Source organism: Ovis canadensis, chromosome 10 (genome assembly GCF_042477335.2).
Source record: "Ovis canadensis isolate MfBH-ARS-UI-01 breed Bighorn chromosome 10, ARS-UI_OviCan_v2, whole genome shotgun sequence".
NCBI classification, from domain to species: Eukaryota; Metazoa; Chordata; class Mammalia; order Artiodactyla; family Bovidae; genus Ovis; species Ovis canadensis.
In genome coordinates this window covers 16,586,772-16,600,279 of record NC_091254.1, presented here as the reverse complement: position 1 = coordinate 16,600,279, position 13,508 = coordinate 16,586,772, and the positions used below count along the sequence as shown (strand labels likewise).

The following is a 13,508-nucleotide window of genomic DNA, read 5'->3' as shown; positions in this document are numbered from 1 at the left end:
TGTTCGATTCTTTGTGACCCCGTGGACTACAGTATGCCAGGCCTCCCTGTCCATCACCAATGCCTGGAGCTTACTCAAACTCATGTCCATTGAGTCGGAGAGGCCATCCAACCATCTATCTCATCCTCTGTCATCGCTTTCTCCACCCTCCTTCAATCTTTCCCAGCATCAGGGTCTTTTCCAATGAGTCAGTTATTCGCACCAGGTGGCCAAAGTATTGGGCATTTTAGCTTTAGTATCAGTCCTTCCAATGAATATTCAGTACTAACTTCCTTTAGATGGACTGGTTGGATCTCCTGGCAGTCCAAGGGACTCTCAAGAGTCTTCTCCAACACCACAGTTCAAAAGCATCAATTCTTTGGTGCTCAGCTTTCTTTACAGTCTAACTCTCACATTCATAGATGACTACTGGAAAAACCATAGCTTTGACTAGATGGACCTTTGTTGGCAAAGTAATGTCTCTGCTTTTTAATACACTGTCTAGGTTGGTCATAGCTTTTCTTCCAAGGAGCAAGCATCTAGGGATGAAATTATAACGCAGTGGAAATTTAATATACAACATACAAATTAAACAGCAGATTAGACAATGGAAAAGAAAATAATTAGGAAACTAGAATATATTAACAGTACAGAGAAACAAACAAACAAAACTTCAAAGAGGCGAGGAAATAACACTATGGAGTAAGAACGTAGAAAACATACAAAATGGGGAGGGAGTCAATATTCAAAGAGTCAAGGGCTGATATTTTCAAAGAATTTATTAAAAACACCATTCATACTCAGGAAACCCAAATAAATCCCTAGTAAAAATAAAGAAGAAAAAAATGCACCTTGACACAGAACAAACTGGAGAACATCCAAAAAAGGACATAATAAAACCAGAGAGAAAAGGCAGATTACCTAGAACAGAACAAGTTTTAGAGAAAGAACCTGCCTCTCGAAAAAGCAATGTAATGAAGAAGAAAAATGGTATCAATATCTTCAATTGACTAAGAAAAGATCAAATAATTTCATGCCCTTAGGAAAAAGGCAATAAAGTTCAAAAAGGTAAAGGCAAACAAATTCACTTTCAAACAAAAGAAAGCTTTACTACTGAAGTACTCTCACTAGGGAAGTACAATGATATATTTGAAACAAAAATAAAGTTAGAAAAAAATGAATGATGAACCAAAAACAAATTATAAGTATGTGTATATAAACACATATAAATATCTGCAGCATATATTAGTGGTGCATGTGTGCATGCTACGTCTCTTCAGTTGTGCACAACTCTGTGGGACCCCTGGGACTGTAGCCCACTAGGCTCCTCTGCCTGTAGGATTCTCCAGGCAAGAATACTGGAGTGGGCTGCCATGCCCTCATCCAGGGGATGTTCCAGAAGCAGGGATCGAACCCGTGTCTCCCGCATTGACAGGCAGGAGTGTCACCTGGGAAGCATCTCAGTAGTAAAGACAGCTAATTTACAATACCAAAAAAAGAAAAAATTAAAACATCACACAGAACTAGCAAACAAATCAAGAGAAGATGATTGGTGTTAATGTACTTTTGGTTTAGAAGAAAAGATATTGTTTTCTTCTGTTCCTTATAATTACATGCAAGCAGTTTCCTTTCTAAGTATGTGGATGTTAAATTTCTCTTCTATTTAAGATCAAAGAGAATGTCTTCCAAATTAGTAAAAGAGGAAAAATAAAAGGAGAAATTTTAAATCTATCAAAAGAATCTGAGCAAGAACAAGGAAAAAAACACAGAAAAGAATAAAGGAAGAATGAACGGAAGGAGGAAGAAGAGGACCATGGAAAAAGCAGCACAAGCTGAAATTCTGAAGGGGAACGGCACATAAATTCCAATACATTTCTAAACGGGTATGGATTACAAAGTAAACACAGGATTATCAGACAAGATTTTTTTTAAAAGAAGCATTCTTCTACTATTTAAAGGAATGCTTTAAATAGGAATAGTAAAGGAAAGATTATACCCATTTGAAATCAGAGTTCCAAAGAACAGCAAGGAGAGATAAGAAAGCCTTCCTCAGCTATCAGTGAAAGAAACAGAGGAAAACAATGGAATGGGGAAGACTAGAGATCTCTTCAAGGAAATTAGAGATACCAAGGAAACTTTTCATGCAAAGATGGGCTCAATAAAGGACAGAAATGGTATGGACCTAACAGAAGCAAAAGATATTAAAAAGAGGTGGCAAGAATACACAGAAGAACTATGCAAAAAAGATCTTTACAACCCAGATAATCACGATGTTGTGAACACTCACCTAGAGCCGGAAAGCCTGGAATGAGAAGTCAAGGGGGCCTTAGGAAGCATCACTACAAACAAAGCTAGTGGATATGAAATTCCAGTTGAGCTATTTCAAATCCTAAAAGATGATGCTGTGAAAGTGCTGCACTCAATATGCCAGCAAATTAGGAAAATTCAGCAATGGCCACAGGACTGGGAAAGGTCAGTATTCATTCCAATCTCAAAGAAAGGCATGGCAAAGAATGTTCAGACTACTGCACAATTGCACTCATCTCACACTCGTAAAGTAATGTTCAAAATTCTCCAAGCCAGGCTTCAACAATACGTGAACCATGAACTTCCAGATGTTCAAGCTGGATTTAGAAAAGGCAGACGAATCAAAGATGAAATTGCCAACATCCACTGGATCATCAAAAAAGCAAGACAGTTCCAGAAAAACATCTACTTCTGCTTTACTGACTATACCAATGCCTTTGATTGCGTGGATCACAACAAACTGTAGAAAATTCTTCAAGAGATGGGAATACCAGACCACCTGATCTGCCTCCTCAGAAATCTGCATGCAGGTAAAGAACCAACAGTTAGAACTGGACATGGAACAACAGACTGGTTCCAAACCCGGAAAGTATTGTCAAGGCTGCATATTGTCATCCTGCGTATTTAATTTATATGCAGAGTATATCATGAGAAAAACCGGGCTGGATGAAGCACAAGCTGGAATCAAGACTGCCGGGAGAAAAGCATCAATAACCTCAGATATGCAGACGACACCACCCTTATGGCAGAAAGTGAAGAAGAACTAGAGAGCCTCTTGGTGAAAGTGAAAGAGGAGAGTGAAAAAGTTGCCTTAAAGCTCAACACTCAGAAAATGAAGGTCATGGCATCTGGTCCAGTCACTTCATGGCAAATAAATGGGGAAATACTGGAAACTGTAACAGACTTTATTTGGGGAGGCTCCAAAATCAATGCAGATGCTGACTGCAGCCATGAAATAAAAGATGCTTGCTCCTTGGAAGAAAACTTATGACCAACCTAGACAGCGTATTAAAAAGTAGAGATATTACTTTGCCAACAAAGGTCCATCTAATCAAAGCTATGATTTTTCCAGTAGTCATGTATGGATGTGAGAGTTGTACTATAAAGAAAGCTGAGTGCCAAAGAACTGATGCTTTTGAACTGCGGTGTTGGGAAGACTCTTGAGAGTCCTTTGGACTGCAAGGAGATCCAACCAGTTCATCCTAAAGGAGATCAGTCCTGGTGTTCATAGGAAGGACTGAAACTCCAATACTTTGGCCACCTGATGGGAAGAATTGAGTCATTGGAAAAGGCCCTGAAGGTGGAAAAGATGAAGGTGGGAGGAGAAGGGGACGACCGAGGATGAGATGATTGGATGGCATCACCAACTCAATGAACGTGGGTTTGGGTAGACTCTGGGAGTTGTCAATGGACAGGGAGGCCTGTTGTGCTGCGGTCCATGGGATCACAAAGAGTCAGACACGACAGAGCAACTGAACTGAACTGATAGCATTTAAAATATAAGAAAATGGTAAGAAAAATGCTTGTTATGAAATGTGAGTAGCTGTACACAACATCTATAAATACATAAAAACTGAGAGGAAAATGAAAGTCCTCAAGGAGAATACAGAAGATGATGCCATTTAAGTAATACTCAAAAGATATAAAAACCAAGAAGAATATCACAGATACATATATGTTTATCTATAATGCAAAGAAAGAAATGATAAATCCAAAATTCAAGAGATCTGAATTGAGGAGGGGGGCATCGAAGCTTCAAAGCCATAGGCAACATTCTGTAAATTAGCCTCATCAGTAGCCTCAGCAGTAAACATGGGTATTTGTGTCACTGTAGCCTTTCTAATGTCAAACATTTTATACAAATAATTTTTATAATAAGTCAAGCTATCAGTAACTTCAAATTTGGGTCCTGACTTCTTTTCTTCAGATCAGGCTGACAAGAAGGAATACAGTAATCTCATCACTCGCCACAAGCTCTTCCATCTCTGTTCTCACACACGCAGTGCACGGCACAAAACATTCAGCAATTCCAAAAGTTCTCCCACCAGTTTTGTGTTTTCAAGCCCAGAAATGCAGAAAACCTACATTCCAAACACACTGATTAAATGGAATAATGACACACACAGACTGCTTACCTGCTTTCCAGTGAACACGCACTTACTCACTTAGTCATCTGACTCTGCAACCCCATGGACTGCAGCCTGCCAGGCTCCTCTGTCCATGGGATTCTCCAGGCAAGAACACTGGAGTGGGTTGCCATGCCCTCCTCCAGGGGATCTTCCCAACCCAGGGATCAAACCCAGGTCTCCAGCATTGCCGGCAGATTCTTTACCAGCTGAGCTACCAATTTAAATCTTATGAAAAAATTTCCTAAAGTGATTTTCTCAAAGTTTCAGTTATTAACTTAATCAAATCTAGTTCCAAAATCTTGTTACAAATCTTCTAACCAAATGGTATCTTGTAGAATAGTAACAGTAAACTTCAAAATGTACATGTTAACTGTGAATAAAAGAAACTAATGCCTAAAAATCACAAAACAAAAAGATCAAAGAAGACTACTGTTCCTGAGACAGAAATCTTTTTCTTGATAGCCAGAACAAACTGCACACATGAAGATGCATTCTATAATTTGCTACTTGCAAAGATGAGTAAAGACTAAAACGCATATCACTCATAATACTAGTATCTACTTTTTACATCCATATATTTGAAAGTGTAGTTGTTGACTCATCTTTTAGTGGACATCCACTAAAACGTTACAAAGGAACTATGTCTTTAAGCACAAAATTGTCCTTAAGAATATTGAATAATGAATAAAACTTCAAACAGAAGAGAACTATGTGATCTTCAAATCAACTCTTCATAAAACAAAGCAAATAATTTGGTATTTAAAATACTAGTTTACACATAATTCCCTATCCAGATAGTCAAAGGATAACCATGTTTCATAATCAGGAGGCAGAGTTTCAGAGGTTGATGAATGGCTCTAAAATACTGCATATATCAGGGATGGGGCGCCAGAGTGGGGTGGGGGGTTTGCCCCTAATTTTTCCTTGATTTTTGATTTAAATAAATCTTGCTCCAAAACCATCATTTATCAGTTCACTTGCTTACTTTACTTTTCAACTGTATTCCCAAACATTAAAAAATTTAACTCTGATTTTCTCAGTAATACTACAGATCTAATAATAATCTCAAAAGCTTACAAAAAGTTAGAATTCCTTCTCTCTTGAAATTTAATCACATAATATATTAAAAAGAAAATATGAAAAATTGACTTTATCGGCTAACGGCATCATAACTAACTGTGAAGTCCAAAGATGTGATCAGAGAAATAGATTCACAGTCACATGTTCAGCTCAGTTTCTCCTGTCATTGGAGCACTGGGCACAGAAATGTTCCTGAGGAGCTCAGATTCCTTCTACATGAGGCACGATGATTTCAGAAACATTTCCCTAATAATATGGTTTTCTATTCCTTCCAGTCAAAAATACTATTTCATAGGAAACAAATATTTGTGACTTCCTGATAATATATTCTAGAACTCGCCACTCTTGAGGAAATAATCCCACAAACTTTTATTTTTGAAACAAGATTCAAGAATCACAGGAAGTACTAAATCCATTGTAATATGCTTGAATTCACAGACAGTCCTCTCACAGCTTTTTTCACTAACATGTTCAAATACTCAAAATAAGAAGATGAGGTAATGGCAGAGTCTACTTCTAATCACATCGAAATTCCATGATTATCTCCAGTGTCAGGAGGCTGCCAGGTAAACTGAAAATGAGTACAGCTCCTCAGTTGACCCCAACATACCCTCTTCCTACATTTAAACTCCACAAGAACAGGGCCTGGACCTACTCTGCTGTTTATTCAAGCCACACATCTAAGATGGTACTTGGAAAACAGCAGGTGCTCATCAACATTTTCTAAATGAAAACATTTAACAGTACAGATTAAACTGGAAACCAGAACTCTTCATATATGACTACACTTGTCAAATAAATGTTAAGACATATGAAGTCCCTGGTCTCACGCCCACCACTAATTTACACCCTAGCTGCTGCTGTTGCTAAGCTGCTTCAGTCGTGTCCGACCCTCTCTGAACCCATAGAGGGCAGACCCTCAGGCTCCCCCGTCCCTGGGATTCTCCAGGCAGGAACACTGGAGAGGGTCGCCATTTCCCTCTCCAATGCATGCATGCACGCTAAGTCACTTCAATCATGTCCAACCCTGTGCGACCCCATGGACAGTAGCCCACCAGGCTCCTCTGTCCACAGGATTCTCCAGGCAGGAACACTGGAGAGGGTCGCCATTTCCCTCTCCAATGCATGCATGCACGCTAAGTCACTTCAATCATGTCCAACCCTGTGCGACCCCATGGACAGTAGCCCACCAGGCTCCTCTGTCCACAGGATTCTCCAGGCAGGAACACTGGAGAGGGTCGCCATTTCCCTCTCCAATGTATGCATGCACGCTAAGTCACTTCAATCATGTCCAACCCTGTGCGACCCCATGGACAGTAGCCCACCAGGCTCCCCCGTCCCTGGGATTCTCCAGGCAGGAACACTGGAGAGGGTCGCCATTTCCCTCTCCAATGCATGCATGCACGCTAAGTCACTTCAATCATGTCCAACCCTGTGCGACCCCATGGACAGTAGCCCACCAGGCTCCTCTGTCCACAGGATTCTCCAGGCAGGAACACTGGAGAGGGTCGCCATTTCCTTCTCCAATGCATGCATGCACGCTAAGTCACTTCAATCATGTCCAACCCTGTGCGACCCCATGGACAGTAGCCCACCAGGCTCCTCTGTCCACACGATTCTCCAGGCAGGAACACTGGAGAGGGTCGCCATTTCCCTCTCCAATGCATGCATGCACGCTAAGTCACTTCAATCATGTCCAACCCTGTGCGACCCCATGGACAGTAGCCCACCAGGCTCCCCCGTCCCTGGGATTCTCCAGGCAGGAACACTGGAGAGGGTCGCCATTTCCCTCTCCAATGCATGCATGCACGCTAAGTCACTTCAATCATGTCCAACCCTGTGCGACCCCATGGACAGTAGCCCACCAGGCTCCTCTGTCCACAGGATTCTCCAGGCAGGAACACTGGAGAGGGTCGCCATTTCCTTCTCCAATGCATGCATGCACGCTAAGTCACTTCAATCATGTCCAACCCTGTGCGACCCCATGGACAGTAGCCCACCAGGCTCCTCTGTCCACAGGATTCTCCAGGCAGGAACACTGGAGAGGGTCGCCATTTCCCTCTCCAATGTATGCATGCACGCTAAGTCACTTCAATCATGTCCAACCCTGTGCGACCCCATGGACAGTAGCCCACCAGGCTCCCCCGTCCCTGGGATTCTCCAGGCAGGAACACTGGAGAGGGTCGCCATTTCCTTCTCCAATGCATGCATGCACGCTAAGTCACTTCAATCATGTCCAACCCTGTGCGACCCCATGGACAGTAGCCCACCAGGCTCCTCTGTCCACAGGATTCTCCAGGCAGGAACACTGGAGAGGGTCGCCATTTCCCTCTCCAATGTATGCATGCACGCTAAGTCACTTCAATCATGTCCAACCCTGTGCGACCCCATGGACAGTAGCCCACCAGGCTCCTCTGTCCACAGGATTCTCCAGGCAGGAACACTGGAGAGGGTCGCCATTTCCTTCTCCAATGCATGCATGCACGCTAAGTCACTTCAATCATGTCCAACCCTGTGCGACCCCATGGACAGTAGCCCACCAGGCTCCTCTGTCCACAGGATTCTCCAGGCAGGAGTACTGGAGTGGGTTGCCATTTCCTTCTCCTTACACCCTAGAGAACAGACTAACATGGTAAAATATGGAAAAATAAAAATAAAGTTGAAATAACAGAGATTCTTTGCTCACTCTTCATACTCCTTAGTTAAACCTCACTCTCATGTCTCTCAGCAGGTAGGGTCTTTTTATCTTAAAAATTATACTGTCGAGGATTTTTATCTTACTGTAGCCAAAATTAAGAAATATCCAGAATATCAGAATATCAAAAGAATTCTTTTACGTATCATTAACCTCCGGCCATAGTTTGTCATTCAGGCCCTCTGACCCTTTATCTACATTTTATACACACGTACATGTATGCATGTATGTGCATATAGAGAGAAAGCTAGAATACATTTTACATATATATTTACATAGAAATAAGCATTCATTTATTATACAAGTAAGAAATCAAAACTAACCTACCTTAGACTCTTACAGCTTAGAAATTCTATGACTGCTCATTTTATAACAACCCCTATTTAAAATTTTTCAAGACTATGCTGGGCTAAAAAGTCTAAAAATTGGTTTATCAAGGCACCTACTGTAGTATGGCTAGATACAGGGCACCTAGTGAAATCTGGATTTCTGAAAAATATAACAAATAATTTCTTACTGTAACTATGTCTAAAATCCAGATTTTGCTAGGCATCCTATATTTCTATTTGCTAAACCTGACAACACTAACCTATGGACTCCTATAAAGATACCCCTTTCAATAAACAAAAAAAAATTATTGGCATTTCTTGCTATGTCAAACAGAAATGAGCCAGTATATATACAATGCCAAAATTCAGTGTGAAACTCAACCACGTTAAATCAATAGTTTCTGATCATGATTAATTCTCTTTTGAAAAATAGCTTAAGTTTTTTAAAATTCTAAGGGAAAAAAGGCATAATTTTTTTAAAAGTCCACAAGCTATATATTTCTCAGTAATAAACACAAAAAGTATAGAGACTGTATTTCCACATGAATATAAATATTATGTATTCAATTGTTACCCTGAGAAGTTGTTGAGGCAGATCAGCTATTTATTCACAGGCACCATGAAGTATAAAAGTGACAAATCATGGCATCTGTTTAATTCAGTACATGCCCTCATGTTCAGATAGACGAATTACCTCACAGGATTACTTGTCAAAGACACGCGGAGGGACTCCAGGTACGTGAAGAGTCTCTCATCCGCAGACCCCATCTTCAGTTCATAGATAAATTCCTGAGGTGAGATCTGTCGATTACTCTTAAGACTTCCCTGAAAAATAAGTAAAAAAAACTGAATTCATGCTGTGTGAAGATTATTAAAATAGTTACAACTGCATTAACTGCACCTTTCACATTAACAGCAATACACAGTTACTCACAGTATTATTATTTTGAGAGAATGATTTCCTTACTTCTGCCCATTAATCTATAAATTCATAATCTATGGTATCCATGGATTAGGTTTTAGGAACATGCAAAATAAAACGAAACCTCAATATAAGAATAATTCCATTAAAATAAATATTCTAAGCAATACAGAAAAAGTTGTAAATCATTAAGCACCTAGCTCAAGGCATTACAGACACAGAGATTATCAATACCTAAGTCTGGAAGGAGAATCCCAAGCGAAAAAAAAAACAGTACTTTTCAGTGCAGTCTAATTCCTCCAGCACTAATTCATGTCTAACTCTGTGCAACCCCATGGACTCCTCCCACCAGTCTCCTCTGTCCATGGAACTCTCCAGGCAAGAACACTGGAGTGAGTAGCCATTCCCTTCTCCAGGGGAATCTTCCTGACCCAGGAATCAAACCTGGATCTCCCGCATTGCAAGCATCTGAGCCACAAGAGAAGCTCCTAATTTCTCTAACGTGACACCAAAGGCTCAAAGAAGAAGAGCCAACTTGGCAGAGAGAAAAGGGAAGAAGCCAAGGGAAAGGTAAAGAAGAGTTAAGGAGGCAAAAACTTAGTCAAGAATACCTTTCAGACAAAAATATAACACATGAGCATACCCCCAAAAAATATACGAAAGCACATACAGTTGAAAATGACAGGCCAGGTCCTAGAGCAGTGGAGTACCACTACACAAACAGCTTATCACACTAGCAGCAGTATGAAACACCGATGAGAAGAGCTGGTGTTCACTCATTATTCAACACACGCTAATTCCCTAGTAAGTGCCAGTCAATGTCCTAAGTGCTGAAAAAACACCAGTGAACAAGAGACAAAAATCGCTACCTGCACAGAACTTTACTCTCCACAGGGAAGGGTAAAGAAAGACAGACAATAACTGAAAAGTAATTAAAATACATCCAACAGTAGATAGTGTTAAGTGCTATAGAGGAAAAAAAAAGCAATAGGAGGAATACGCAGCACAGGAAGTGGGGTGAATTTCAAACAAGATGGTCAACGAAGTCTCCCAGAGAAGACTCTGAAGGACTCAAACTTGAACATTAGAATCAAAGTCTGAAGATGTGCGAGCTTGAACCTTGTAGAAGTCTGGAAAGAGAGCTGTGATGGAGAGGACTGTAGGCCTTACAGGCCACCAAAGAACTTGGACTTCCACTCTGAGATCAGAAGCATCAGAAGTAGAAAGACCTGTTGAACACGTACGTGTATGGTCCAGATGGACCACATGAGAATGTCCATCAAACATATGGACGTCTAAAGATGAGGATGTCCAACTAACAATAAACTTCAGAATTCTATTTAAATTACAGATTATAAATCCAAGGGGAAGGAAAGGATCTATACATGTCCAAAAGTAGATTCGTTGGGATGGTGGGAAATTAGATGTATTTTTCCCATTTCTTTTTCATTTTTTTGCTACACTGTTACACAAGGAAACATTCCCATAAAGCAAAACAAATTAGCCCTGGGAAACAGGTGATTTTCATAGTCTGCTGCTGCTAGGTCGCTTCAGTCGTGTTCGACTCTGTGCGACCCCACAGTCAGCAGCCCATTGGGCTCCACCGTCCCTGGGATTCTCCAGGCAAGAACACTGGAGTGGGTTGCCATTTCCTTCTCCAATGCATGAAAGTGAAGAGTGAAAGTGAAGTCACTCAGTCGAGTCCAACTCTTAGCAACCCCACGGACTGCAGCCTACCAGGCTCCTCCGTCCATGGGAGTTTCCAGGCAAGAGTACTGGAGTGGGGTGCCATTGTCTGGAGCTTGCTGCTGCTGCTGCTGCTGCTGCTAGGTCGCGTCAGTCATGTCCGACTCTGTGTGACCCCATAGACGGCAGCCCACCAGGCTCCCCCGTCCCTGGGATTCTCCAGGCAAGAACACTGGAGTGGGTTGATTTTCATAGTCAGCAAGTCCTAATTTACTAAAGAAAATTTCAGGGCAAAATCTCAAAGAACAAAATGATAAAATAAAAATGAAAGGAAAAATGAAATGGTGAGAAAACTGAAAATGTCAGATTTTTGAATTAGTGACTATGCTATCTCTCATTAAAAAGAGAATATATTCAACTTGGACCAGTATATCATTTATCCATCTCTTTGCTTTAAATTACGAATCTGCTTCTTGTTCAACACAGAAAATTTGGAAACAGAAAAACAAAGAAAAAGTGTCTAAAAACAACTATTAGTTTGATATTTCTATGTCTTAAGTATTTTTTCTCCTATATTATATATAACATATAAACTTTTATACTTAAACATACATATTTTACTTATAAAAATATATGATATTTTATCAATTACTAATATTTAAAGAACATATTCCAGTATTAATACTTAATTCCCAAAGAAAATTATTTTCTTTCTGAATACAGACTATTATTAACACACTGTGCTGTGTGCTATGCTTAGTTGCTCAGTTGCATCCGACTCTGTGACCCCATGGACTGTCATCTGCCAGGCTCCTCTGTCCATGGGAATTCTCCAGGCAAGAATACTGGAGTGGATTGCCATGCCTTCTTCCATGATTAACATACTACTACTTACCTAATTTACACCATTATTAATGAGCATTTAGTTTGATTGTATCGTAAATTTTTTCAAGTTTCTGATGTAGGCTGCCAGGCCAATAATTTTATCCAAATATATATCAATAGAGGTTTGTAGTCATTTCTGAATTTATTATTGAAAAGAATTACAACTTTGGTAGAATCAAAATAAACCAAGACTGAATAGATGAATTGTTTCCTTCAACAATATTTGGGTAAACCCCAGTATTTGAAGAAAATACTTCTAAAATATAAAAATAACAAGCAATAAGTACTTTGGATTAAAAGTGATATAAAGGTATTTTAAAACAGTTTCTTCTGAGAGCTACTTAATATATGTAAATTATGTGCTTATTCTGATATATTTAAACGTGTAACCTTTCAATATTATATTAGACTTCTGCTATAAAATATATAAAATATAAAGACTTATAAAAACATTAGAATTTCTACTCTCCCTCCCTCTGGCTACAGTTATAAGTAAATTAAATTGAACCAAATGATGCCAATCCATGAAATGAGAGCTAGCTGAACTCACATTCTATGGGATCCTCACAACAAAGTTCCTAGAGAGATGAGTGCAGGAATCCAAAAACCGTAACAATGCTTTAATTTGCTTTAGAGACACAGAATAGGGCACTCAATGAAGAGAATGTCTCCATTCATAAAGTCTTCCAGCTACTATAATTTCCTGTTAGCCAAATCAACATGCTGGCTGCCCCTAAAATTGGGAATATGATAAGGAATGTTGGCTCTCATCATTCTATTCAGGAATATAGCAAGGTCAATAATAACAGCAGCACACACGCAGATTAGAAAGAAGAAGTAAATCTGTCTATAAGCAAACAAGATGATTACCTACAGGAATTTACCATGGTCACAGAACAAAATTCAACATAGAAAAATAATTCTTATTTCTAAATACTATCAGCAATTGGAAAACAAACTTTTAAATAAACCATTTCTAATAGCATCAAAAAATACAAAATCATTAAGAAAAAGTTTAACAGAAGAAGGGAACTATCTGTACATTAAAAACTATAACACTGTGGAGACAAGATGACCTAAATAAATGAAAATGTTATACCATGTTCATGGATCAGATGACTCAATCTCCAGAAATCCATTAAGAAAAACACCTTTTGAAAAATAATCTACAAAGTCAATATAATAACCATCAACATCCCAGCAAGCTTTTTTGAAGAAATTGAGAAGCAATTTCTAAAATTAATATGGAAATGCAGGGAACCTACAACAGAATAATTTCCAAAAAAAATAAAGTTGGGGACTTATTTCATCTGATTTCAAGATTTACTGAAATGCTACAGTAATCAAAGCAGAATTAACAGAACATTAATGGAACAGAATGAAGTATAGAAATATACTTGAATCTACGTAATGAATGATTCTCAACAAAGATCTCAATGTAATTCAATCGGGTATTAACAATCTTTTCAATAATTGGTGCTAGAATAACCGAACAT

General features: G+C 39.5%; 1 protein-coding gene across 3 annotated transcripts in view; it reads right to left on the bottom strand.

Annotated features, from left to right (window-relative positions):
- Positions 1-13,508, bottom strand: part of DIAPH3 (diaphanous related formin 3) — a 562,554-nt gene that overhangs the window by 421,838 nt on the left and 127,208 nt on the right. For all 3 annotated transcript variants that reach the window (XM_069602158.1, XM_069602160.1, XM_069602159.1), the window contains one exon: positions 9,214-9,344. In XM_069602158.1, the coding sequence (XP_069458259.1) occupies positions 9,214-9,344 (131 nt within the window). The remainder of the gene's footprint in view (positions 1-9,213; positions 9,345-13,508) is intronic.